This window comes from Apiospora aurea (assembly GCF_038362705.1).
Source record: "Apiospora aurea strain CBS 24483 chromosome Unknown utg000004l_segment0_segment0, whole genome shotgun sequence".
Taxonomy (NCBI): Eukaryota; Fungi; Ascomycota; class Sordariomycetes; order Amphisphaeriales; family Apiosporaceae; genus Apiospora; species Apiospora aurea.
Window position 1 is genome coordinate 5,166,934 of NW_027117391.1, and position 25,693 is coordinate 5,192,626.

General features: G+C 55.9%; 9 protein-coding genes across 9 annotated transcripts; 4 read left to right on the top strand and 5 right to left on the bottom strand.

Moving 5' to 3' along the window:
- Positions 1-3,335: 3,335 nt before the first annotated feature.
- Positions 3,336-4,878, top strand: PG986_006362 (Glycolipid 2-alpha-mannosyltransferase 1; the record flags this gene model as incomplete). The annotated part of the gene is made up of 4 exons (XM_066842584.1): positions 3,336-3,386; positions 3,455-4,411; positions 4,462-4,750; positions 4,811-4,878. 4 exons carry the CDS (start codon positions 3,336-3,338, stop codon positions 4,876-4,878), a joined length of 1,365 nt encoding a protein of 454 aa, XP_066702446.1.
- A 362-nt stretch (positions 4,879-5,240) lies between these two features.
- On the bottom strand, positions 5,241-6,003 carry PG986_006363 (mitochondrial 37S ribosomal protein uS12m; the record flags this gene model as incomplete). The annotated part of the gene is made up of 3 exons (XM_066842585.1): positions 5,241-5,318; positions 5,475-5,771; positions 5,845-6,003. 3 exons carry the CDS (start codon positions 6,001-6,003, stop codon positions 5,241-5,243), a joined length of 534 nt encoding a protein of 177 aa, XP_066702447.1.
- Positions 6,004-6,565: 562 nt separating this feature from the next.
- On the top strand, positions 6,566-7,958 carry PG986_006364 (uncharacterized protein; the record flags this gene model as incomplete). Its single annotated transcript, XM_066842586.1, has 2 exons — positions 6,566-6,687; positions 6,746-7,958. The coding sequence occupies 2 exons, from the start codon at positions 6,566-6,568 to the stop codon at positions 7,956-7,958; spliced, it is 1,335 nt and encodes a 444-aa protein (XP_066702448.1).
- Positions 7,959-8,657: 699 nt separating this feature from the next.
- Positions 8,658-9,365, top strand: PG986_006365 (uncharacterized protein; the record flags this gene model as incomplete). The annotated part of the gene is made up of 3 exons (XM_066842587.1): positions 8,658-8,710; positions 8,776-9,132; positions 9,191-9,365. 3 exons carry the CDS (start codon positions 8,658-8,660, stop codon positions 9,363-9,365), a joined length of 585 nt encoding a protein of 194 aa, XP_066702449.1.
- Positions 9,366-10,013: 648 nt separating this feature from the next.
- PG986_006366 (arrestin) lies at positions 10,014-11,578 on the bottom strand (the record flags this gene model as incomplete). Its single annotated transcript, XM_066842588.1, has 2 exons — positions 10,014-10,408; positions 10,492-11,578. The coding sequence occupies 2 exons, from the start codon at positions 11,576-11,578 to the stop codon at positions 10,014-10,016; spliced, it is 1,482 nt and encodes a 493-aa protein (XP_066702450.1).
- A 2,364-nt stretch (positions 11,579-13,942) lies between these two features.
- Positions 13,943-15,329, bottom strand: PG986_006367 (uncharacterized protein; the record flags this gene model as incomplete). Its single annotated transcript, XM_066842589.1, has 3 exons — positions 13,943-14,432; positions 14,496-15,109; positions 15,186-15,329. The coding sequence occupies 3 exons, from the start codon at positions 15,327-15,329 to the stop codon at positions 13,943-13,945; spliced, it is 1,248 nt and encodes a 415-aa protein (XP_066702451.1).
- A 1,164-nt stretch (positions 15,330-16,493) lies between these two features.
- Positions 16,494-16,865, top strand: PG986_006368 (uncharacterized protein; the record flags this gene model as incomplete). Its single annotated transcript, XM_066842590.1, has 1 exon — positions 16,494-16,865. One exon carries the CDS (start codon positions 16,494-16,496, stop codon positions 16,863-16,865), a length of 372 nt encoding a protein of 123 aa, XP_066702452.1.
- Positions 16,866-17,759: 894 nt separating this feature from the next.
- PG986_006369 (Vacuolar calcium ion transporter) lies at positions 17,760-19,296 on the bottom strand (the record flags this gene model as incomplete). Its single annotated transcript, XM_066842591.1, has 2 exons — positions 17,760-18,729; positions 18,815-19,296. The coding sequence occupies 2 exons, from the start codon at positions 19,294-19,296 to the stop codon at positions 17,760-17,762; spliced, it is 1,452 nt and encodes a 483-aa protein (XP_066702453.1).
- Positions 19,297-20,646: 1,350 nt separating this feature from the next.
- Positions 20,647-25,576, bottom strand: PG986_006370 (uncharacterized protein; the record flags this gene model as incomplete). Its single annotated transcript, XM_066842592.1, has 3 exons — positions 20,647-20,883; positions 20,937-21,179; positions 21,236-25,576. 3 exons carry the CDS (start codon positions 25,574-25,576, stop codon positions 20,647-20,649), a joined length of 4,821 nt encoding a protein of 1,606 aa, XP_066702454.1.
- Between the last annotated feature and the right edge of the window lie 117 nt (positions 25,577-25,693).

Below are 25,693 nucleotides of genomic sequence, written 5' to 3' on the forward strand. Positions count from 1 at the left end.
GGAGAATGTCGACGATAGAGTAGCGGCCAAAGGAAACTCTCAAGATCAGGACCAAACAAGTACCCCCCCCGTCTAATTTCGACGAAGCTTGAAAGAACCAGACCGTAAGAAAGACTCACAGCCCAAGTTTTTCAAGTGATGTGGTCGTCGCCGATGGTGAATATAAGGTGATGGGAGCTTGGTGGTGGAAGGAAGCGGAGTGAGTGCGCTGCTCGACGTGGGGCAAACTTGCCCCGGATTGTGGGCAGCAGCACTCTGGTGGGAAGGCGCACTTGATGCAAAGCACTGCGCTTCTCGCCGAACAAGAGAGAAAGAAATATAAGAGATGGTGTTTCGTACTCACAGCTAGAATAAACCAAGGATATGTTGTATTGCCACGTTGTGAGGGTGCTGGATCATGATGCGACGATGTGGGAAGTCCGAATATCGACGACGATAATCTAACCGCCACGGTCCGGCAGCGCAGACTTGGAGGGCAGTCCGCCTATCTATCGGAGATAGACTTTACTACACCGGAACCAAGTTATCAGGCCTTGTGGCTCAGCCAAGTCGAGAATAGCAGATTGTAGTTGGTAGTTTGAGGGAAAATCAAGAGGTCGTCGGGAAGCAGGGTGCGCGTGCTTGATCAGCGCACGGTGGATGATGATGATTGATTGCCCGGGCCTGAGGTCCAGACTGCCATAAACCTAGCAGCATGCACAAAAGCTGTCCCTCTGCACCGGCCAGCCAACTCTGGTTAGGCCGTCCGAGCTTCTTAGGTCCAGCCGGGGAGGAAACAAATGCCCCTCGGCGGCATATTTATTCCACTCCGCCCCAGGTCCATGGGCATGGACTCGACTCGACACACACACATGGAACGGAACGGTTTGGAGATCCACCCTCTCAAATATTGTCGTTCTTCCGATATGCATTTACTTCCATCCGGAACGTGGAATTAGAAACACTGCCAATCTGTGATTGATCACAAAAAGAAACCAAGTTTAGCTGTTGATGGGCAATGCGGCATGTCTTGTTACTATTCGCCCATGAGATTGGTCGTCTCAGGCCAATGTCGACTTATGCATCAAGACTGCAACAGTGAACAAGTCGTTATCAACAAGGCTAACAGCTATGCCATTGATGGATAGCCATTGGGGCTTACCGGGCGGGCTTTTATTACTAGAATACACTGCTGGCTTGCTGACTGCACAGGATATGCTATAAGCTGGGCGTGACCATGTGTAACTGCGTTGGCACAGCGGGGTACCATATGTTCCCTGGCTGCTGAGGGCTGCTGAGTATAAACCAATGTTAGTCTACTGGCTTTGCCCCTTGTCATACTCGGTCGCCATTTATCAATTAAGCTCTGGGGATATATTAGGTGACTGTTGGCTTGAAGAGGATGATGCTGACAGGCGCCAGGAGTAGTCGCCTTGGGAACTATGTAACAATCAACTTGACAACGGCCGCATGATAACGTTGCCCACGACGCGGCGACATTGTAAACAATGTGGTAGCATTTTCATACGGCGGTAGGTATTGCCTCCTTGGGCATTGCCATCCTTTTTCTCCCATGCCATGAGTGAGATACTCAACAAATGGCAATGCCCAAAGCACCAGAGCACAGCCAGTACATCTCGCAAGAGATCATCCATCTTCCAAGTCAGAGGGATGTCGTACGTCGGTATTTGCTAACGGGATCGACAACGCTTGATCGTGGAGACGGCCGTCCTACCCGGGGCTGGCAGCTTGGCAGGTACCATTTATCATCCTGGTTCTTTGGGAAAACCTCGTGTTACTGCTCGAGTATGTGTAAAAATAACGGAATACGACATTTTAGCTGTCAATCCTCATCCAGTAAAAAGTGCATCTCCGATAGCGCAATACCGTTCTGAATGGCCCATCATGTCTGAATCGTTTTGGTTCTATGCAGCTTATCTATCGTCTTGGTGTAACCACCCACCAGTGGTGGCATACCACTGCGACGACTTTGTAAGCCAGGCTGCCAGGCTGCCTGCCTGCCTGCCTTGCCTGCGGTTAAATGGCCTGCAGATCTCGATATGAAGGTGTCAAAGACATGCAGTGCATGCACATGTGCATGTTCGAGCCATGCCACATCTCAATACTGTTTGTCTCTGCCTTCCCCCTCGAGCCAAAGTCAAGATGCTGAGCATGTCTGCATGTCTGCACGTATGAAAAAGCCAAGGCCACGTAGCAGGGTCCACAGCAGGGACCCGGGCGCGGCAGGCTAAGCGGCCCTGCGCTGTAAGTTTGATTGTTCCCAGCTGTCCTTCAGCGCGAGACAGCCTTTTCGTTTGGGGCTCCCAGCTTTGTTTGCTGGGAGGGTATATGTACCCCCTTTCTCGCCTCCTAGCGGCGCAGACGTAGGTACAAAGTTGCAAAGTTCAATACCCTTGGCCTGTCACTTTGACGCCAGTTTGCATAGTTGTGAGGGTAGTGTTGATGTCTCATCAACTATTCAGGGGGCCGATATCCCGTTCAGGTTACACCTGCCTCGAAGCGCAGCTGAAAAGCTGGAGAACGTAGTCTACATACTGGTCTGGCCGGTAAACCTGCCGTTCTAACCTTAGGGGTCTGGAGTAGCTGAGTCGCGCGAGGATAAGAGGGTAAAAGAGAACCGAGAAAGTTCTGGCCCGAATGTATGTATCCTTTGGTACGGATTGAATGGATCTTGGGAGCTGGGTTCCAGTCACCCTCGCGCATTCATTGGTGCTTTCATCAATGCCTCATCCCAGTTGGAGAGTGCCATGCTGGATGCTGCTTGACATAAAAAGAATCAATCAATTCCAGCCCGGGCCCCCCAAAATGCGCTACCGCGAAATGCTCGATTGATCGCTTCCTCTTCACTGCACTGTAACAGAGCCAAGAGACAAGAGGCTTGGTTACCTGCTGCTGTGCGCTGTACTTCCCTTCTTTTTCTTCTCCCGTAGGCAGTGGCATCGTGCAAGGTGAACACACACAAATTTACCCTTTTTGTGCCACTTTGTCTTTTATTGTTTATTTTATTTTTCGCATCGCCGCGCCATTCTCTCTCTTACTCCCTCCGCCGCGATCCCTTCGACCCGACTTCTTCTTAAGGGTGCCTCTCAGCCTGTCCGAAATGATTTGACGCCCCTTTGTTCCACGTCTCGCCAAGCTGCATATACTTTTGACTAGGAACAATTGGGTCCCCCAATTGCCCCCTATCGGCCACCAGTCGATCGCATTGACCGGGCCCTCTATTAGATACCTGCCCTAGAAACATCATTCCGTACCTCAATTCTCTTCTTCAACACCTCCCAGGTCCGATACCTTTTTTCTTCCTATACACCAATTGTAGCAAGGATTTGGACAAAATGGCGGCCGGAAACGCACGTATCGTACGATACGTCCTGTTTGCCTTCTTTGTATGTTGCCAGTGATCCGATCTTCCTGAATCGCGCCCGCAGTACTAACACTGACCTGCCGTCTCAAGTTTGTTGCCGTCCTCTATTTCATGTCCCACTCCACATACTCGGGCGTGCCATTGAAACCAGAAGCCTTCGGAACCGGACGCGGATCGACCACGAGCGGAAATGGCAAAACGGGCGATGGAATGACCGGAGCAGGCACCAAGGGCGCCGAGATCCAGAAGGGGGAGTCGCTGCTGAAGGGCAGCAGTGACAGCGGCAAGTCCAGCGTCGGCTCGTCGCCAAAGGGCACCACCGGCGGCTCTGGCATCGCCGTCTCGCACCAGGACCTCTCCGAGGCCCCCATGGCCCTGCATCCCTCGGACGCCGGCTGGGACAACCTGATGGGAACCGCTCCCGGCCCCCGCATGAACGCCACTTTCGTCACCCTCGCCCGCAACAGCGACCTGTGGGACATTGCCCGCTCCATCCGCCAGGTCGAGGATCGATTCAACAAACGCTACAACTACGACTGGGTTTTCCTGAACGACAAGCCTTTCGATGCCACCTTCAAGAAGGTCACCACCTCGCTGGTCTCCGGCAAGACGCACTATGGCGAGATCCCCCACGAGCACTGGTCCTTCCCCGACTTCATCGACCAGGACAAGGCGAAGAAGGTGCGTGAGGACATGGCCCAGCGCAAGATCATCTACGGCGACTCCATCAGCTACCGCCACATGTGCCGCTTCGAGTCCGGCTTCTTCTTCCGCCAGCCTCTGATGATGAACTACGAGTGGTACTGGCGCGTCGAGCCCAGCATCGAGCTCTTCTGCGACATCCACTACGACCCCTTCCGCTACATGGCCGAGAACAAGAAGAAGTACAGCTTCGTGCTCAGCTTGTACGAATACGTCGAGACCATCCCTACCCTCTGGGACAGCGTCAAGAAGTTCATGAAGAACAACCCTGAGCACATTGCCGAGGGCAACTCCATGGCATTCCTCAGCGACGACGGTGGTGATACCTACAACCACTGCCACATGGTAAGTTCCCCGACGGACTGTTACAGACCAATTTACTGACAATTTTGTAGTGGTCCAACTTCGAGGTCGGCAACCTTAACTGGCTGCGCTCCAAGGCATACATCGACTTCTTCGAGTCTCTAGATAGGGACGGTGGTTTCTTCTACGAGCGATGGGGCGATGCTCCCGTCCACTCTATTGCCGCCGGTCTCTTGCTCAAGAAGGAGGAAATACACTTCTTCAACGACATCGCCTACTACCACGTGCCCTTCACCCATTGCCCCACTGGCGAGAAGACACGATTGGACCTGAAGTGCCATTGCAACCCCAAGGACAACTTTGACTGGAAGGGTTATTCCTGTAAGTACCAATGCGTTTCCGCTCCTTGTCAGGGACCTCCCGCTAACCCACAACCAACAGGCACGTCGCGATACTTTGATCTCAACGGCCTGGAGAAGCCGGAAGGCTACGAGAACCAGCAAGACTAGAGATCTCAAATTGATGTAGTTTCTGTATAACATAGAGGTCATGCTGATTTCATTCTAATGACGAATTCAAATTTATGTGCATCAAACGGTTCAAGGGGAAATGGACACATCAAAAGGGGTGTGTGGGTAGGCGTCATAGGGTCCCATTGGAGAATGTGGTAGCCAAGGGGTTCGTTCTTCTGTACATATATCTCTTTCAGACATTTGTGCCATCTCAAGAAAACAGCTTCCGGCGTCCGCTTACTCTATGGTATAATATGTTACATGTGATATACAGACGACGTCACGTGCCTTGCAATCATATACGGCGTCTGGCGTTTGCTGCTTGCCCCTAATCATCTGTCGCTGAACTCATGAGTTCCTTATGCTCCCACCGAGGCCTTCTTCGGCTTCTTGGTGCCGTACTTGCTGCGACTTGTCGAACGGTTGGCAACACCACCCTGGGTAAAAGTTAGCAGATATCCAAGTCGAGGACGTCACCCACTGTAAGGGGTTGCAATCCTTCCAATTCTGACATGGTCCTTCTCCATTGCTTTGCCACATGACCGCAGACAGAGAGGACACGTAGAGAAGAAGTTCGGAGGAGGCCAACTCACCAGATCCAACGCTCCTCTCACCAAATGGTACCGCACACCGGGGCAATCCTGCGAGCGGCCGCCGCGCACCAGCACCACGCTGTGCTGCTGGATGTTGTGGCCCTCGCCGGGGATGTAGGCCGTGATCATGCGGCCGCTGCTCAGGCGCACACGGGCCGTCTTGCGCTCGCCCGAGTTGGGCTTCTTGGGGCGCTGGATGCCGACCTTCAGGCACACGCCCTTCTGCTGGGGGGACCGCGTATCGGCCAGGGCCGGGGAGACGGCGTGGCGAGCTCGCTTGCCTTTGTTGTGGCAGCCCTGTTTGATTCATTTTCCGTTAGAGAAATGGCTTCCGCAATTGGCTGCGAAGAGAATTGATAGGTAGACGCACTCGCATGGCTTGGTTGATCGTCGCTTGCGGCGCCGGGGTGCTGGAGAAGGTGCGCATCGCTATCGTCTTCGCGGGGAGCTTGGAGGCGATGCTCGGCACCGCCATGGCTGGCCGCCGCGCCAAGGTCGGCATGAGGGATCGGAAGAAGGGCACTGCCATGATTGCGACGGCGAGGTTCGGTTACGTCGAGGAATGGGTCGCCCAAAGCAGCTCAGATATCCGATCGCTCTATGTGCGATCACCAAATCGAGAGCGATATGGTGGAATCTCAATTTGCCAGAAGCGTTCAAGCCACAACTGGCTGTGGCTGGTGCAGATGTCGGCGTTGAACCTGACCGACCTTCCGCTGGGCCCGACCCCTTGACACCTGATCTCATTGACCAATTCCCAATTCACATGCCAACTAGGAAGGTGGGCGAGTCCATCCCCGCCACCACGCCACTACCCTTGGACCGGATCTCACGCCCATCTCCTTGCTTTACCCCAGACTTTGGTCCGGGAATTCTTAGTGGCTATCCTCGGCTGAGGTTACGCTCGGGGAATGCGCCCTGGAATTTGTACTTGACTGTCGGCAGAGGCGACGATTTAAACCGTTTCTCTTTCCAACACTTTACGACGCCTTCTCCTGTTTATCACTTGTGGTTTATTCTTGACGTCCTACTCTGTTGTTCTTGTCGTACAGTTTATCTACCCTCTTTACTGCGTATCCAACCCATCCATCATGTCTTCAATCGCACGAGCCCTCCGGCCCGCGTTGCGACAGAGCCGGGGCATCACAACTAAGGTTTCCTCCGTACCGCGGTGCAGTCGGACGATCAGGCCGTTCAATATTTCCCAGCAGCAGTATGTCACACCTAAACTCGCTGTAGCCCCCACGGCAACTGTCTAACAAGAACAAAAGAACACGATGTCTCTCAGCCACGCCCCGCCGGCTCAACGACATTACCGACATCCCGCCGACCCCCATAGACCATCTGTCCGAGGTTGAGCTTGCCATGAAGGAGACCGTCGCAAAGTTTGCCAACGATATGATATTACCAAAGGTCCGTGACATGGACGAGGCCGAGAAGATGGACCCGGCGTTGGTAGAGCAGCTGTTCGAGCAGGGGCTCATGGGCGTCGAGATCCCCGAGGAGTTCGGAGGCGCCGGCATGAACTTCACGGCCGCCATTGTGGGCATTGAAGAGCTGGCGCGCGTTGATCCTTCGGTATCCGTCATGGTCGATGTGCACAACACGCTGGTGAATACCGCCATCATCAAGTGGGGCAGCACCGCCCTCAAGAAGAAGTACCTCCCCGCGCTGGCCACCAAGACGGTGGGCAGCTTCTGCCTGTCGGAGCCGGTCTCTGGCTCGGATGCCTTTGCCCTGGCCACCAAGGCCACCAAGACGGCGGACGGGTACAAGATCTCCGGTAGCAAGATGTGGATCACCAATTCGATGGAGGCCGACTTCTTCATCGTCTTTGCCAACCTCGACGCCAGCAAAGGCTACCGGGGCATCACCGCCTTTGTCATGGACAAGGACACCAAGGGCTTCAGCATTGCGAAGAAGGAGAAGAAGCTGGGCATCAAGGCCAGCTCGACCTGCGCCATCAACTTCGACGACGTCGAGATCCCCAAGGAGAACCTGCTGGGCGAAGAGGGCAAGGGCTACCAGTACGCCATCGGCCTGCTGAACGAGGGGCGCATCGGTATTGCTGCGCAGATGACCGGCCTGGCCCTCGGCGCCTGGGAGAACGCCGTCAAGTACGTCTGGAACGACCGCAAACAGTTCGGCCAGCTCGTCGGCGAGTTCCAGGGCATGCAGCACCAGATCGCCCAGTCCTACACCGAGATTGCGGCCGCACGCGCTCTCGTGTACAACGCCGCGCGCAAGAAGGAGGCCGGGCAGAACTTTGTGCAGGACGCCGCCATGGCCAAGCTGTACGCTTCCCAGGTCGCGGGCCGCGTCTCCGGCCTGGCGATTGAGTGGATGGGTGGCATGGGCTTCGTCCGCGAGGGCCTGGCCGAGAAGTTCTGGCGAGACAGCAAGATCGGCGCCATCTACGAGGGCACGAGCAACATCCAGCTCAACACCATCGCCAAGCTGTTGCAGAAGGAGTACACCTCTTAGGTGTTTGGGCAGCTCTAGTTTGGAAGAACAGGACATCCCATGTCAAGAAGGCGTTTGGGTCAGCATGGGTCTTTTCAGTGCTTATCTGCCACGTGTTTTAGGGAGTTTGATATATCCAGAACCAGGTCCGCGTCTTTGTGAAGTAGCTTAGACTAGAATACATTCAGACTTCCATGCATCACGCGGGATGAGTAGCCAGCAGCCAGTGCTTGAGTCCTGATAGAGAAATTGCCTTGTAACACCCACCACATTCACCAGGTCCCAATAAAACAACCTTCCTCAACCTCCTAAGGCCGAACTTGCCATTCTTCGCAGCCCAATACCGCAATATCAACACACACCAACCCCGACAGTACTACTGAAGGTGCCAACCAACATCTGGATACGCACCAATCCCGTTAGTATTACGGGTCTACTGAAGGTTCCAACATCCGAACATACACCAATCCCGTCGGTACTACGGCCCTACCGAAGGTGCCAACCGATATTCGGACACGCAACAATCCCGTCAGCACTGCGGAACCACTGGGGCTAGGTTCCAGATAGAGGCCGGCTGGGACTTGTGCGACGAGAGTTCTGATGGCGGTGTGCGAGATCTTGAGGGCTTGGGGGCTTGTTCGGTCACATGAAGAGCATGTTACTATCAACTCCAAAGCGAGCAGATCGCACAGCTAAGGTTTGCGAATGTGCGCATATAAAATGGCCTCCCAGTTCACAAGTCAGTTCGATTTGCTACAGAATATGCATTCCGTGTATGAATCCGACACCCTGCAAGTATTAAGTGCCGTGGAATCAACTCTTCGACACATCCAAGTAGGAACCCCCTTCCTTCACTGATACATGCCTTGCTGGCGGCGGCAGCAGTGGTGACAGCCCATCCAGTCACCTTCTACGGCGACATCGGTGTCGGACTCCCAACTAACGCACTGCCCATGACCGACACGCCGATGACGAACGCCGCAACGAACCACCGCTCGATGCTGAACCAGACAATGACAGCCACCGAAGCCGATTTCCACCAATATTTCTGGGATTGGAAGGCCCAGGACCAAATGCATGAGCGGCCGCCGGCGCGAAAGGACGACTGCAAGGCGCTTGCCCTTCGAATGCAGAACTTGGAGGGCGAGTGGCCCGCCTCGAGCAAGCCCGTCGACATCGGCAGCTACAACCTCCTGTCACTTCGTAGCTCGGGCCCAGATGTGCGACTCAGATGGCAGGAATTGCAATTATAGGGCGCATGCGCTGGTAGGAAACGGAGACATTGCGCTGCTTGTTGGACAGGCGACCACGCATTTTGGGGACGATGAACATCTCGAGGTCTTCGGGTCAATGAAGTGCCATGCGCCGAAGCAACCTGAAGTGAAGAACCTAGCAGCGTTTTGGGAGATCCGGAATTCGGGCTCGTAGGTGTTTCTTGCGGGCTTTTGAAACATGCGGCGAGGCATAGTTCGAAACTTATAAGCCTGGATGGGCAGGCGACGATACGGCTGCCATGTCAGAACTCGGTGGAGTAAGTAGCAGGAGCGGGATGCGTGACAGAAAAGCCGGTGATGGAATAAGTGGTAGCAGGTTACTCACTTCGTTCATTGGTAAGTGAACTTCCGGAAACCAGGCACTCGATTGGTAAGAGAATAGTAGATCGATGAGGGGGGGCAGAGGCGATAGCCCCCCTGATTCAGCGGTCGACGAGCGCGATAACTCCGATACGAGACCCAGCAAGATTAGTGCCCAGTTGGTGGATGATAATAGATATTACTATAGGTATGCTATGCATAGTAAACACTACTTAGAGACAGTCGGGTATCATTGGTTCCATGCCCTGTCCAATCCGATATAAAGTGAAGCACCAACAGCAAACAAAATCCGCCCATCTCAAATTCGCCCCTAATGCCAAATAATTCACTTTCCCCCCTCCCAAAACGCCTTGCTAGATGAAGATAATTAATGCATGCGTGTTGAATCCATCTTCCAAGAAAAGACTTCAGATGTTTGCTGCGGAGGTCAAAGCCCCCGGTTCGCCCCTCACCCCTTTTTTCATCTCTCCCCCCCTTCTGTTCAAGCACCCCCCGCCGTCACCGTCCGCCACCCCATCGAATCCCCATACCCGGGCAACACATGCCGCTCGAACTCGACCTCGGGCACGTAGAGGGTCCGGGGCCGCAGGTGCTCCTCGGCCTCGGCCTCCTCCATGGCCGCTTCGAACGAGGGCGGCCGCGGGCCCTCGCCGTCGGCCCCGGGCGCTTCCGGCTCCTCGACGCCGATCTGCAACGGCACGGCCAGCGTCGTCTTGGAGGTGCTGCTGCCGCCGCAGGACGATACGGAGACCGTCAGCCACAGCACGTAGATGCGGGACGCGACGCAGGAGTGGAAGGTCGGGGCGAAGGTCTTCTTGTGGGCGGGGATGTGGATGGGGACTTGGAGAGATGCGGTGTGGTAGACGGGGAGTTCGTCTTTGCAGAGGAAGAGCTGGCGGAGGAGCTCCATCGTCGGCTGGCGGAGCGGTCCGAGTCAGCCGCAACGTCGCTGCAGTAACCCGAGTCGCGCCTGGCGTGTGCCGAGATCTGCTGTTTCCACTCAAGCTCTTCAACGGCCGTGGAGCCGAGGGCCATGTTATATGTGTAGGATCCGCGCCCTTCCGCTCCGTAGGTCCGGACCCAGTCCCCCATATTGGGGAAATCCCGCATGGCGCTGCCGCCGAAGAACGTCATCGCCGAGATCTTGGACGTGACCTCCGTGACTCGGGGCAGATTTGCCACCGCCACCGGCGGCGGCGACTGGCCCGAGGCAGAAAAAGAAGAGGCCTCGAACCGGAGGTCGATCCGGGCGCTCGTCGCCGTCGCGGCGCTGCCGTCCGGGCTCAGCATGATGGCGCTCGGCTGCGACGCGGTCAGCGTGACTTTGCCCGTCTTGGGCGAGAGGATCGACCTCCGCACGGACTTGGTCTTGGACATGGCGTAGAGGGAGTCGCTGGGCGTGATGCTCAGGGGCGGCTGCTCCGGGAACGAGGGCAGGACGTTGACGACCCGGTTGGCCTCGAGGAGCTTGGTCCGCGTCCTGTCGAGCTCCTCCTCGCGGCACAGCCGGGCGCGGACGGTGTACTCGACGCGCGCCATGCCGGGCGCCATGTCGTCCTTGTCCCAGGTGCCGAGGCTGGGCGGGATGCACAGGTGGTGCCCGCTCACGGCGTCGGACTCGGTCTTGTGGCAGCACGCGCCCAGGGTGAGGTAGCTGGGTATGACGAAGTGGAAGGGGACAGTGTACACGCGGCCGGCCTCGTACACGCGCGGCACGGGGTAGGACGCCTCCGGGATGGGCATGGCGAGCCTCAGAAAAGTGTGCTGCGTCGCGTGGGGCGCGTGCACGCCGTCCACGCGCGTCTTGGTCACGCCCATCAGCAGGATGTGCAGCGAGTCGAAGCGGGTGTCGCGCGCGGGGCGGACGACGACGCGGCCCGACAGGCGCGTCCCGGAGGCGTACGCCTTGGTGCTGTCGTGGTGGTGGTTGTCCAGCTCGATCTCCATGGCGGCGGCGGCGGCGTACTTGCCCGTGGCGAGTTTCCGGTTGAGGCCGGCCAGCACGCTGGTGAAGCTGCTGGTGTTGGTGGAGGTGGTGGTGGACATGTTGGGGGAAGCCGTTCAAGCTACCGGTCTACGGCTGGGACGTCTTATTGCAGAGCTGCTGCTGCTGCTGCTGCTGCTGCTGCTTCGTATTATAAAGGAGGTCCGGCGTCGCCCCGGGGAGCGACTGCGGGGTTGATGTAGTGGTGGTGGTGGTGGTTAGCTGAAGAAAGCCACCTGACAAGACAAGTAGGTTCAAGTTCGGGTGTGATAGGGGGTGTACCGCAATTGGTTGGCGAGTCGGTAGTGAACAGCCAAGACGATTCGGAGATGTGCCGGTTTACCCTGATCTGGTCGACGAACAGGATTGGAGAAGGTGGTGATGGGATTGTAGCTGTCAGGATTGACTTTCTTCGTGCTTACTTACTTGCCACGGCATGGCATGCCCGATCTCTTATATATATATATATATCGAGTAATGCAGGAAGCCCCTTATATTGGACGAACGCAAGAAGTGCATGCATGTCCCGATTCCATCCATCTATTCGTGGTCCGGCAGACTGACTGACTGCACTACGACATTGAGTCATCCTACCAATAACCAAACGGAGGATACCTTCTCTGCCATGACATGAACATGGGTCAGAGCTGATAACAGTTGATCGATCATGTAATAAGGCGCGCTCCCAAGTCAAGCGGCTGCGGCCCTCTCGAAGCGGAGGCTGGCACCAAGCGAAAGCCAACAGGCCGGAGAGTTGGGGGCCGGTTCGCCATTGGTCCGGTCCGTTGGTGTTTGTTAGACGCCCTTTGCACTACATATGTACATACCTACCCCGAAATGGACTTGGGAGCATCCTGACGCCAACGGCCCGAGCTAATGAATCCTGTAACCTACTGTGGGCGGGATATGTATGACTCTTTATTGGCATATGCAATGTAAGTGCTTCCATGCAGGTGAGTAAGTACTTTAGGTTGGCAAGCCGAGTTGGAGTAGAGCTGCAGGACTATGCGATCCATGCATGGGGAGAAATCCGGGGTCCAACTCCCGTCCATGTCAGACAATACTCGGTCCGAGCACCTGTTGGCTTCTATTGTCCAAATGGCATGACATGAACAACACTGCCTGCGGTAAAGTAGCACTGGTTTGCCTGCTTGCGTTACATACGTACATGCACGTAAGGAAGGAGCTTGGCTGGAAAGCAAGTGTCCCCTTGGTTACACCGCCATAAGCTATGTTGGCTCGCGATACCTGGGGTCCATGGCATCATCTGGTGGTACCCTGGCGAGCCGGTTCAGAGCTACACACATGCAGTGCACCCTGATGCCGCTTACCCATAACATGCATTGGAGACGAAGCGAGTTGGCTAGTCCCTTCACCAATGTGGCAGTGTGACTCTCTGACTTCGTCATCCAGGGGGGACTACTTTGGGATTAGGAAAGCCCAGCGGTGATGGTGGTGCCCCGATCTCGGAGTCTATCTAGAACGGACCTGGCATCTGGATTGATTACCTGAGCAGCTCGACTTACCAATCAGTCCAGCTCCAAGGTCGTGACTATTGACCAGTCCAGATCGAGAAATGTGGCTGTCAACAGATGCAGTTGTTATTAATAACTAACTTTCTCCGTGCTAAGCCCCCGGGATCGTCGTTAAGATGCTGCTGTAAGCGAGCATGCTTGGTAATGGAGGGTATACCTAAACCGCCACAGCTGTCTTAATGGACCAATGCTACCCATCACGCATGCAGGCAATGCCATCAGCCCCCAATGGTGAGTTGGTTTTTGCATTTATATAAGTTTGTCTTTCCGTAAAAGACTATTGGCGAGCCTTGGAGGGCTTCTGTAGATCATTCCATTACCTTTATACTCAGCCAGCCAACACGCAGCTATGCTGCTATGTAAGGGAGGCGGACAGCGGTGAATCTTAATCGCCCGTCATGTTGCAACAACAGTTATTCCACCGTCCAGCTACCGTTGCATCCATTGGCATTTTACATTACTCCGATATGGATCATGAACGGGGATCTGTTGGCTGCCATACAATGAGTCTTCGCCGACCACTGAATAGATGGGGCCGGCCGCCAACCTGGTAGATGAGGAATATGCCACACCCGAGAATCGCGGTGTTTGTATGGATGCAAGCTACGCCAAGTAACGAGTTGAACATCGCCTAGGATTGGATCGGAATCCACCCTGACTACTAGCCACGCCCTTCGGATCACAAGTCATTGCCAGGGTAGGGCCCCGTAGGACTAGCCCCGGGAGCTTGTCCGTAGCGAGATATGCCAGTATGCGGAGTAGCTCACAAGGAATCCCAAAAGGTTTTCTCTTCTCTCCAGACCCCCGAATTCTGTCTCTCTTAGATCTCTACTCTACATACACGTATAATGACATGTCTAGATCTCTATACCAAGTAGGCAGTACCGTCCTTTAATCCCAAGAAATGTAGAGCATGATGCCCGCGCCCACAGCGATGGCCGCAAACTGCACCAGCGTCTTGCGGAGCTCCGCCGACTTGTCGGGTCCCGTCTCGAGCAGCTCGGGGATGACGGCGACGGTACCGACGTAGAGGAACGTGCCGGCCGTGAAGGGCAGCAGCATGTCGCCCCAGCTCAGGCTGGTGCCCCAGAGGCCCTCGTTCATGCCCATCGGCGCGCCGCCGCTGCCGCCGCCGCCGCCGTACTCCTGCACGGCGATGCCGATCAAAGTGCCCAGGAGCGCGCCCACGGCGGTGACGAACTGGGCGCCCATCGCGGCCCGCTTCGAGAAGCCGGACTGCACCAGCAGCGCGAAGTCGCCGACCTCGTGCGGGATCTCGTGGAAGAAGACGGCGACGGTGGTGGTGGCGCCGATGGTGGGCGAGGCGTAGAAGGAAGCCGACATGGCCAGGCCGTCGGTGATGTTGTGGGTGAAGTCGGCACTGGAAGGCAAGTTAGTATATATGTAGCATACCTCCGTATATAAAATAGATATAGGTACTCACATCAGATTGAGGTAACCGCCCAGCTTGACACTGGGGTTGATCTCCTTCACGGGCTCTGCCTCGGGCTTGGAAGAAACGTCCTTCTTGGACTTCTTCCTCGACTTGACGCTGTCCTTGGCATCCTCAAGGCCCGTAGCCACCGCCGCCGCCGACGGCGCGACCTCGCCATGCGAGTGCGCACTACTGCTGCCATGCTCGTGCCCCGCGCCGCCGGTCGCGATGCGGAGCCCCTTATCCATGGCGACGAAGGCCATGAAGCCGACCATGATGGCGACGCCGAGCAGCAGGTTGCGGTTGGGCTCGACCAGCACAAACCGGACGTGCTCGGGGCTGTCCTCGCCCAGGAAGATCTCGGGCAGCAGGTGGAAGAGGGTGTCGCCCATGAGGCCGCCGACGGCGAAGGCGACCATGACGGACAGCGAGGACGGGTCGATGTTGGTCGGGCACAGGGCCAGCAGGAAGTTGGGCGGGCCGGAGATGTACAGCGTCGCCAGCAGCGCGTTGGTCGCGGGGCTGCCCGGGAACAGCACGGCGAAGATGCGGGACGTCAGGGTCGAGGTCGTGGAGGCGGCGGCGAGCTTCTCGGCGTTGAGGTCGGCGACGACGGGGCAGAGCTGCGATTGGGAAGATCAATTGTCAGTGGAAACGGTCTTTCTGTAGTTCAATTCGTATTCTCGCAGCAGGCCTTACCTGAAGCTTCTCCTCCAGGGCCTCGATGCTCAGGGCGCCGGTGGATGATGCATGATCGGCTTTCAGCTTGGCATCGACGGATGCCGAGACAATGCCAATGAGTAGCAGCAGCAAGAACCAGCTGTTTCTGGGTAGGAAGCCCATGTTTACTTTCGCTGCGACTGGGTTCTGTCGTCGTGGTGGTATGAAAGGAGAGAATTCATTTCAGGCCAGCAGATAAGCGACGATGCCCTTCTTGGGGGGCTATCTCGACGAAACCGGAGAGCGCTAGTTTTAGTGGAGAGCTTCAGCACCCCTCGCGCAGGGTCGCGTCGCAGTGTTGATCTGCCATTCTGAGCCAATCTGACAGCCAATCTTGAGATCCGTCCAGTTGTGCCCTAAAGCTGTGTGACGTAAAAACGAATGATTTGAGACAAGATGCATTCAGGAAAGGGATAATGGCTCGGGACTGCAGGAGTTCGCTTGGCAGCTTGATATGTGGCATAGCAGCTAATATCAATCCCCTACACAAATGCATGCGGCTAATCTAATACTGTTGCATCCTGCTTCTTGAGCCGTCGTCGAACCAGACCTGCTCGGCTCTAAGGTTACAAGCTCAGGAATCGTGGGAGCAGCGATTTCGCCATTCGGAGGGTATTGGGTGATGTATGGCTGTATGTGTGCAACGACAAATCACCCCACGCCCAGGCTATTCAAGGCTGCCCCCTACCAAAATGATGGTAGGTATGCGAGCATTTACAGACGAGTTCTCATAATTAAATCTACTGGTTGTATTCACCGAATTACATTGTAGATGACAGGTGTATCACTAGATAGTATAAGTCAGAAACAGACTTGCAGCAGGTCAAGATTGGTTGGGTTGCCAGGCCACCTTTTTAAAAGGGGCTGCTTACAGGCTCCGGATGGCACTGTCACAAGTCGATAGGGGCGCAAGCGCCGTCCTGGCAGGACAATTCACGCTGTTCAATGCTTTGTGTATTACGCTCAATTTCCCTTGCGTCGAGCATCATGATATAGATGAGATTTTATTGTTTTCCAGCGACAATGTGACACGCAACCAGCAGCGTGATTTTGCTCGCAGCCGTATCACTCCCCTTCCTTTGGTATAGGCGTTCTCCTGGCACCATGGCTGGACTAAGATCCCCCCCAGCCGTCATCTCCATTCCTTCCCCGGTCAGCCCATCTTGGACGAAGGCATCCTAACCAGCGCGCCCAGATCCACTCTGCACCACTCCTTCACCGTCTTCACATACTTCGCATACTCCTCCAGAAACTTAATCTTCTCCCCCTCAACCTTAGACTACTGCTATGCTCGCACTGCTCCCAAAACTTCACTTTGGCATCCCGTCCCCCCGGATTGCTGTGCCTCGCGCAGTACCCAATCTCGGCCCCCTTCTCCGAGCACGGCGCGGCCCGGAGCGCGCTCTTGGGGAACCCGGACCCGTAGTCCGCGGGCACAACGGCAACGGCGTCGGGATACTTGCGGCGCTGCTCGAGGACGCCGACGAGGTTTATGCGACAGACGGGCGTGTGGTCGGCCGTGCCGTCGGCGTAGCGCTGCTGGCACGCGGCGCGGCGTTCGGGTTCGAGGGCGTAGTTGTCGCAGTCCTCCTCGGCGCAGAGGAGGTTGCGGAAGGTGCAGGCGGGGGCGTCGGAGTTGGCCATGATGCCTTTTGTTGATTTCAGTTTGGTATGGTGTAGGACTTCGGAAGCGAAAATATGTGGGAGTGCTGTGCGATGAGTGTTTTGATACGAGGCTGGAAGATCAGGCCGGCGCATCGAGGAAAACTTATATATACATGTACATCATGATGCATTCACACGACTCAAAGAAAGGACGGCCCGACCTTCATTGTCATGAAGCTGCCACAAAGCACAACAAAGATTCGATTTCGTTGAAAGTAGCACGGCAACGCGAGACAATGGCATACTTCCTGTCAGTAGGGCTCAGTTCGACAAAGCCAAAGGCTCAGCAGACCAAAAGGAGGAAGAGGGATTCGTACGGAAAGGGTGTTATTGGTACACACAATGCGAGAAGGTGTTGTTTACCGAAGTCCTCTTTCGTTACAGGGGACGTAGTGTCGTAGCGCACCTCTTCCTGAGCCCTTGTCCAAATATAAGTGACAAGAGTGACGATGGCTTCATCCGAGGGTTCTGTGCACGACGAGTAACGAGACACGACGTACCTGGTCTGATGCTATACCGTTGCTAGTTGCCCAGTCTCGTTTTGCAGACCACCAAAAGGTTCGATACTACTTGCTGTAGAAACACGAGGCACTTCTGATTACACGCGGATGGTATGAATGATCGGGCAATAAGGTTAAGTAGTATGATTCGTATATTTTTAATATCCATCTACTCTATGCCATCTCACGGAAACCCGCGGCAAACTACCGGATATCGTGACTCAAAACTGACCGTGAATATGAGCAAAACGCTAACTCGGACCTATAAACTCCCATCGCATGCCGTTCGTAATAGCAGAAGGGAAAAACACACACAAAACCAAGACATGGCTAATATGATAGCAAAAGAACCAAGGACATTATCAGACACAGGCTATATCAGCTCCTATTAATGTCCACCACCCTCGCCGGAACCAGCGCCATCACCCCCGCTCGCAGCCGCATGCACATTCGGGAAGTAAAACGCCGTGACCGCGATGGCCACGTACAGGATAACACAGAGGAAGCCCTCGAGGTAGTTGGACTTTTGGTCGCGCAGGAAGTTGCCGACGGCGATGATGGACAGGATGAGCATGGCCATGTCGAAGATCTGAAAGTCCAAACTCATGGGCTTGCCGAGGCCCCAGCCCACGATGACGACGAGCGGTCCGTTCAGCAGGGCCGTCTGCAGCGTCGCGCCGAGGCAGTGCGACAGCGCGAAGTTCATCTGGTTGTCCCAGGCCTCGTCGATGGCGGTCAGGTGCTCGGCGGCCTTTTCGACGAGAGGCACCAGGATCAGGCCCATGAAGGGGTCGGTCACGCCGTGCTCCTCGATCAGGGGCTCGATCATCTGGACCAGCATGTAGGCGAGCAGGGCGACGAGGCCGACCGAGATGACCAGGGCGACAATGCACTCGGTCAGGGTGAGCTTGTCCTTCATGATATCCTTCTCGCGGTCGTGGTCGCGGCGCTCGTCGTGCTCGAAGATGGCGTCGAAGATGCCGTCGTGCGTCTTGGTCTGGAACCAGACAAACACGACGTACGAGATGAGCAGCAGCACGGCCACGGCGTGCGAGATATTGAGCACGCTCTGCTCGAGGACCCTGGGGTCCAGGCCCGCCGTGCCCGAGACGGAGCGCTCGAAGACGGACGGGACGGCCAGGCCGATGCCCGCGGTCAGCAGCAGGCCCGACCCGGCCTCGGTGATGGCCTCGTCGAAGCTGGCCTCGTCTCGCCGCATGCCGGCCGCGAAGAAGCACAGGCCCAGGCAGAGCAGCATCGTCGCCAGGATGGAACCCAGGATGGCTCCCTGGATCAGGATGAATTTGTCTTGGGCGAGAAGCATCATGAACAAGATGATCTCGACTGCCGATGCGAGCCTATAGCAGAAGAGAAGGTGTTAGTACCGGGTATATATATATATACATCAGAAAGTAGATATGATTGGGAATTGGCGGCACATACGTAGTCTCCGTCAAAACCCCCAGCATATGCGGCATCTTCCGCGCCAGCTCCTGGCCCGCGAACCCGACCAGATTGGCGCAGGGCACCATGCCGATGTACGCGAGGATGAACTTGAGCAGGTGGCTCTCGGGCACGGCGAAGTACACGGCGATGGCGGCGGGCACGACGGGCCAGAGCACGTTGACGGCGCGCGACAGCCAGCTGGCCGAGCGCCAGACGATGCGGAAGAAGTGCAGCGGGTGGATGCCCGTCCGGCCGCTCTCGCCCTCCTGCCGCACGGGGATCTTGCCGCGCAGGCCGTCCTTGCGCGGCGCCTCGCGGTGCCCGTGGTGGCGGCCGCCGTGCATGATATCGTGCCGGGTCCGCGGCAGGGAGGCGTTGTTGTGGTGGTAGTTGCCGTTGCTGGCGGCACGCTCGTCGCGGCGGCGGGGGCTCTTCTCGCGTTCAATGCCGCTGCCGCCGTTCTGGCGGCGTCCTGCCATATTGCTGCTGCTTGCTGCTTGCTTAGGTATACAAGAAACCTTCGGAGGCTTGGCGACTGTTTGTGTTTGCCCGGGTCCTCCGTGAAGGACTTCGCGGCAGGGAACTAACAAATGTAGTTGCTGGTACGTAAGCGTGTGGTTTTTGTTGTTGCTGTTGCTACCCGATCACGAGAAAAGAAAAGTCGGGGTCGGCCTTGGGTGAGCGATCAGCAGCGAGACGGAGGCCTCGCCGGCGCGTGAAATTCACAGTAGAAACCCACGGGCTGGTGGAAACGAACGACTTGTCAAAATATTTTGGGAACCCAAAGAGCCAAGAGGGAGCTTTTCTAAGTTTACTCAACAATTGAAGGAAGTAAACATGGCGAAATCTGAGAAAGGTAAAAAACCGCTCGTTGTCCAACAGCAAGCAGCAGCAGCATCAGCGCCCAGCATCATCGAATCGACCGGGCTTCGTTTCGCTTCAAATTTGGCAAGCCAACCCCCGGCCCCCCCTGTACCTAATGTACTGTATGTACGACCAGCGAACAGGGAAGCAAGACATGTCTTTTTCGCGATGCCAAGGCACCACTTCAGCCGTAAGACGGGCGGACACGACCACAAAGAAGCATGTTCGTGGGCTTGGCGTACGTTTCACCACCCACGTCAATGGGTGGGATGGGCCAGTTGGCAGGCGATGGGGTTGGAAAGAAGACAACGGGAGGGCAGGGAGTCGGTCTAGACTAACCAAGCATGCCCTGGGTGACATCATCCTGCCGAAAAATAGCCAGCCCCTGACTTTACTAGAGCTGCGGTAAAATTAGAAAGATCAAATTCTGCAGCAGCGTGAGGAACCCTCCGTACAAGTAGATGGGGATATTATCCCGCGAGTCAGTTACTAGGCTATTGGTTCTTCCCCTGGTCTCTGATGCTCACAAGACTATTACGAGATTTCGAAACATTATCAGTCGTGAAGAGAACAGACAATGGTAGAGCACGTGGCACCAGCTCAGCAGTGATCTCTCTCTCACGGTCCCAACCGGGACTAGAGGAAAACAGAAACCGGGGGTTTCGTCTCATCCAATCAATGCGTTCACGCTAGGGCACGTCAAGTCGCATCGGAAAATCTGGAGAAGCACTAATGATGACCGTCTCAACGATCTGCCCAAGAGTTGGCACGAAGAGTTCAGGCTGGCCAAGACATTCACCAAGAAAGCCAAATAGTCTCGGCAAAAGCTTGGGAAGCTTGTCTCATGGCATACATACTCTGTTGCATGTCCGGTCCCTAGATCTCATCGCTGCTGATTTTATCTATCCTATGACGCTAAACACATAACAACTCTCATGCTTTCCCGTTGCACCGAGATGTATATTTTACGATAAGTAGTCGATCGGGTTTCGGCATAGCGGGCAGGTGTTCTGGTTGCTGCTGCGGAACCACTTGTACAGGCAGGACCTGTGGAAGAGGTTCTTGCAAGTCCCGCACGCCTTGTCGGGTATCCGCTTATCACTACTAATGATGCTGTAGCAGATGGCACACTCGGTCTGGCCCTTCATCGCGCCGTTGACGTTGCGCTTGAAGGCCAGGAGGCCGTCGACGATACTGCCACCCTGATTCTATGTTAGCTATCTTGTAATCTCGCTAGTGACGAACTTGAACCTACCGAGAAGGTGATGACGCCTTGGGTTGCCAGGATCCACGCCTGCCACTTCTTCTCGCTGACAGCCAGACGGTTGACCGTGACCACCGACACGCCGTCGAGGGGGAAAGCGGGCGGTACCCGAATCGCAATCGAAGCCTCGTGCTCGTCGACTTCGTATCCCACCGATATCTCTTTGGCCGCTCGGCTGACCCGGACAATGAGCTCCTTCTCATCATCGGCCGGCGTCTCTTGCGTCTCGGCCCACTTCGTTACGTCCTCAAGTGTCTCCGACACGATGATGGGGAGAAGTACTTGGCCACCCAGCTCTCGACCGCGATCTTGGTTTGCTTGGAGCGGCAGTCAATGTACCACGCCTTGAACAGCCCCGGAACGTACTTGAGCACGAGATAGAAGAGGTGGACCAGAAGCCATTGCATGTTCTTCTCCTCCATCTCCGTCTCTGCCAATTTAATGTCATATGAAGTGATATGCTCCACCGTCAGATTCTCCTTGTCGAGATTCAACCCGTTCGCCGCCGAATGGCCCAGCACGTCAAAGGTGAACTCCATGAGGGGCCCGATGTAGTTCTCGCTCTTGAGGATGTCGGCATAGTCGCTGCGTAGTTTGAAAGACGCCGCCTGGAACGCGTCGAAGACGAGGTGCCACGACAGCAGATACGATCTGATGGGGGTGGGGAACCGAGCCAACGCCTCGTCGGAGTACGCCTCGAGGGTTGGCGCCTCCAGGAGGAGCGACAGGAGCTCGTCTGGGAGCTTTGCAGTCTTCTTGTCAAGCAGTACATCCAGAGATAGTTGCTCCTGAGCAGCTGGGAGAGCTTTGTGAAGCACAGAAAAGGCTGCGGTTTGGATAGTCCTCGAACCGGCTGCCACCAGGCCGTACAGGTCCGAGAGATCCTTGACATGGTCCAGCGGGATCTTCTCCACCATTCGGCATACCATGGTCTCGACAATCTCCAGAGGCTGTGTTCCCTGCTCGTGTGACAGATTCAGAAGCTCCAACAGCGCTGCCGACCTTGTCTCTGCTGTGCTTTGCAGCACATCGACAAGGTCATCGTTTGGTTCCTCTAGGGCTTGTATCGAAGTGAGCAGACGTAGAGCAGCATTGATTCCGGGTAACCGGCGATCCAATGGCTCGTCCGCCGTCTTCGTAAACAGGTAGAGGCAGAAGTCAATAGCCCGTTCCCAGTACGGCCCATAGACATCCTTGATACAAGGCAGCAAGTAACGAAGCGCGCGGCAACTTTCGGTGGCAAGGCGGTAGTCCAGCTCCTCGGGTGTTTCCAGCCACGATGTGATTTGCCTGACCGCAAATACGAGGCGGTTGTTGGCCACGGGCAGTTCACCTGCTTCGTAAACTTGCATGCACGCATTGAGCACAACTAGCAGTCCTAATGTTTTGTCCGAATCCAACTTGGCTCCAGCAACATCGCTGACAAGCCGGTTGCAGAAGTTGCTGACGGTCTTGCTGGCGGCCAAGGTCTCGCCAGCCCCAATCAGGAAGGCCGCGGCGGGAAGAATGGTCGAAGGGCTTGACTTGAAGACTTGCAGCTGGTTCAACCAATCCTCGGCTGAACTAGGGAAGCCGTGCCTCTCGGTCAGAGCTTGCACTAGCTCGCCCAGTACACGGGCATGATAGAGGCCGAGTGTGGTTGGGGCTTTGGTGGTTTCCAGCAACTTGCTGAAGATGGCATGGATGAGCTCTGAGTTCTTAGAGCCAGATCCATCTCTCCATCCACTGGCATCATCGGTCATCGAACTTAACAGCTTCCGGGATGAAGAGACGATGTCCTCGGCATATGCCTGGGTGGTCTCGCTCTCAAGTGATGTCCAAACGCTCTTCTTCCCCATCACCGTCAGCTGGTCTGAAGCAACCTCCGCGGTGACGCCCAGACATATCAGAAGGTCTGTCTGTTTGTCGGATGCGAGCGCACTGAGGTCCAAGCCAGATGAAAGCATCTTGGACAAGTAGATAGCCATCCTGCCCGCGATGGAGCACCCGCTCCGGTCGCGCTTCATCTCTCCTGTGGCCTCCGGAGAATCAGGCGCAACTAGGAAGTATGAACCTGCTAGGCTGCTCGTAAGAGATAATGACGGGTTTGGAGTACTCTCGCACAGGGTAGCCAGTTCTTTCTTCCAGCACTCGGCGTTTGGCATGATCGACTCCAGAACTTGGGCATCACCGGCGGCGTCCCCCAAATGCATCGCCTGCTGTACCAGAGTCTCAATGGTAAGAGAACTAACACTGGCGTCATTGAGGTTGTGCTGGATGATCTCGATCTTGTTGGGCTTCGTGGACGGCTTGTCTAGCAAGGCCTTCAGACTTATCAAGTCTGGGTCGTTGGACTGCTCTGACAGGCTCAGGATACTCGTCATCAGGGACATGTGGATCTCGTCATCCACGGAGAGAAGCTGGGGGTCATTCTGCGTAATAAGCAGAAGTCCCTTGCAGACCCCGGATGACGGCTGCCCGTTAGGGTTGGCCATGCGGTGCACCAGCTCCTTGATCAACTTCTTGGTAGAGTCATCGGTCAACGCGCTGTAGCCAAGCACACCGTCGTACAGCTTCCAGTCCACATCGCCAGCTCCCGCAGTGCAGTCGAGGCAGAACCGGACAAGGTGTTCCTGTAGGACCTCGTCTTGATGGGCTAACGATGCAGATGCATTGCTGGAGATAAGCATGGTCACTGCCTGGACGGCCAACTTGTTGTCCTCCGCCGACAGGACGGATGCGATTATCGCCTTCCATACTCGGGTGAATTCCGCCTGTCGCCCTTGAACCTCGCCCAGATCGACGATGCTCGAGAAGAGGTATGGCGCACTGGCTGATTTCAGTAGTGCGAGGCCATCGGTCGACACTGACTCCTCCAGCTGACGCAGAACCTCATCAGCGCACGAGGTTTCAAATAGCAACGATGAGCTTTTGAAGGACGACTGGACTGTGGCGGCGGCGCCGAAGGGCTTCCACTGCCTGGTCTCCAAAAGCTTGAGCGCGTCAATCAGCAGTTCAGCAGACGGCTTGGCAGGAATATCCGGTATGGGCCGGTCGGTCGCAATGGTTTTCGTGTGGCCTTCGAGGATTTTCCCAGTCAGTGCGAACCACCGGCTGCCTTCGTCCGCAATAGCCTTTTGGGATTTCTCATGGTCTTTGGACGCCTCAGGTAAAGATCCCTTGATACGCTCCCGGAACTGGTCTCTTAACGTTCCCCAAAGCTGTTCCGTCGCTTGCACGACTTCTTTCTTGGGCGATACGGCGGAGGACGTATACGCCTTGATGACCACGGGTATCTGACACCCGGAAGCCCAGGTCGAAAGCTCAGGTCGAGGGAAAAGGTATTGCTCCGTGAGTGGGAAAAGGCAGTCTTGTACCAGCTTGGTAGCAGAACCTTCCGCGTCCAGTTTCATGATGAATTGCCTGACAAGACTCAGGTAACACGACCATGCAGCAACCGCATTGCTGCGCGGCTCTTCTCGTCTCACGACGCCCGCCCGTAAAGACTCTATACACTTTGTAGCCCCTTCCAAGTCTGTGGGGAGTATGCCCTCAGGCAAGGTATTGAGGAGCTTGTCGACCGACTCCCAATGTGACGCACTGCCGCCCTGGGAGCCCTTTTCGAGGAATAGCTGTAGGCGCGAAAGGGGCGACTTCTTCGCCTTGTAGTCTGTGGTCCATATTGTGGGATGCTTCGCCGTCAACGCGAGCAAAGTCCCGACAAAATCGGCCCCGGACCCTGTCTGGTCGCTCTTCAGACCTTCTGCGATATATATCTTGCTTAATTGCGGGAGTCTATCCTCGATCATGCCTGGCATCTTGTCGAGGCAGGTCCGAACCATCTGGTGCGATTGCCTCCTCACAAAGTTTTCGTTGACGACCGCGCTGGTCCAGACCTTTTCCGATTGGAAGAATGTGTCGTAACTCTCCTGGCTCTTTTCGATGCCCGCCACATCGAGTTTCTCTAGTAGGTTGAGCACGAGCGCGAGGCTTCCGCCCAGAACTCGGTAGTATTTGGCCTCGGCATCGTCAGCGTTGGTGGAACGCTCGTCGCTCAACGAGTCCACCGTCTCTAGTATTGCGTCCGAGGCGTATTCCAGTATTTGCGTTTGACACTTCCGCCAAAACTGTGCCACTTTTTCTGGCGTCGTGAGGAACGAGGCCAATCCGTCTGTGGCCACTCGCGCAACACCCCGATCGCGGTCAAAGGTTCCGGCCAGCCAGGACCCGACGATCTTGGGTATGCGACGTTCCATGCGCTTCCGGGCCGACCTCACGAGCTCGAGCTGTAGGGTGTGCGACAGCTCCCGGACGCGCCGGGAGTTGTCTATGGATATGCGCGGGTACAGCTGGACCCAGGCGTCTAATATGGCTTCTTCGGCGCCGCCGTCGCGCTCGTGGGGGTGGGCTTCCACGAACGAGACCAGTTCTTCCAGCGCCTTGGTCTTGGTGGTGGCATCTTTCTTGAGCAGGTTCTTGAAGGAGACGGCGGCGTTCGCATCGGATATGGTCGCGAAGTTCGGGGGCTCCGACAGGTATGATAGGTTGCTTCCACTCGACGCGGACGAGAAAGCTCCGAAACCGCCTGCTCCAGCGGCCGCGAAGGCCGCTTTGCCGCTGGCGGCCTGGGCTTTGCCTGTTCGTCGACTCATCTGGGCGACTGGGTTGTTGTGTGTGGTGGTCTGTTGGAGTGCAAAGGGGCTCGGGTTGTCGGGTGTTGGTGGTGATGCTGTCTATTCAGAAAAGCGCATTGGTTTCTCTGTTGCGCT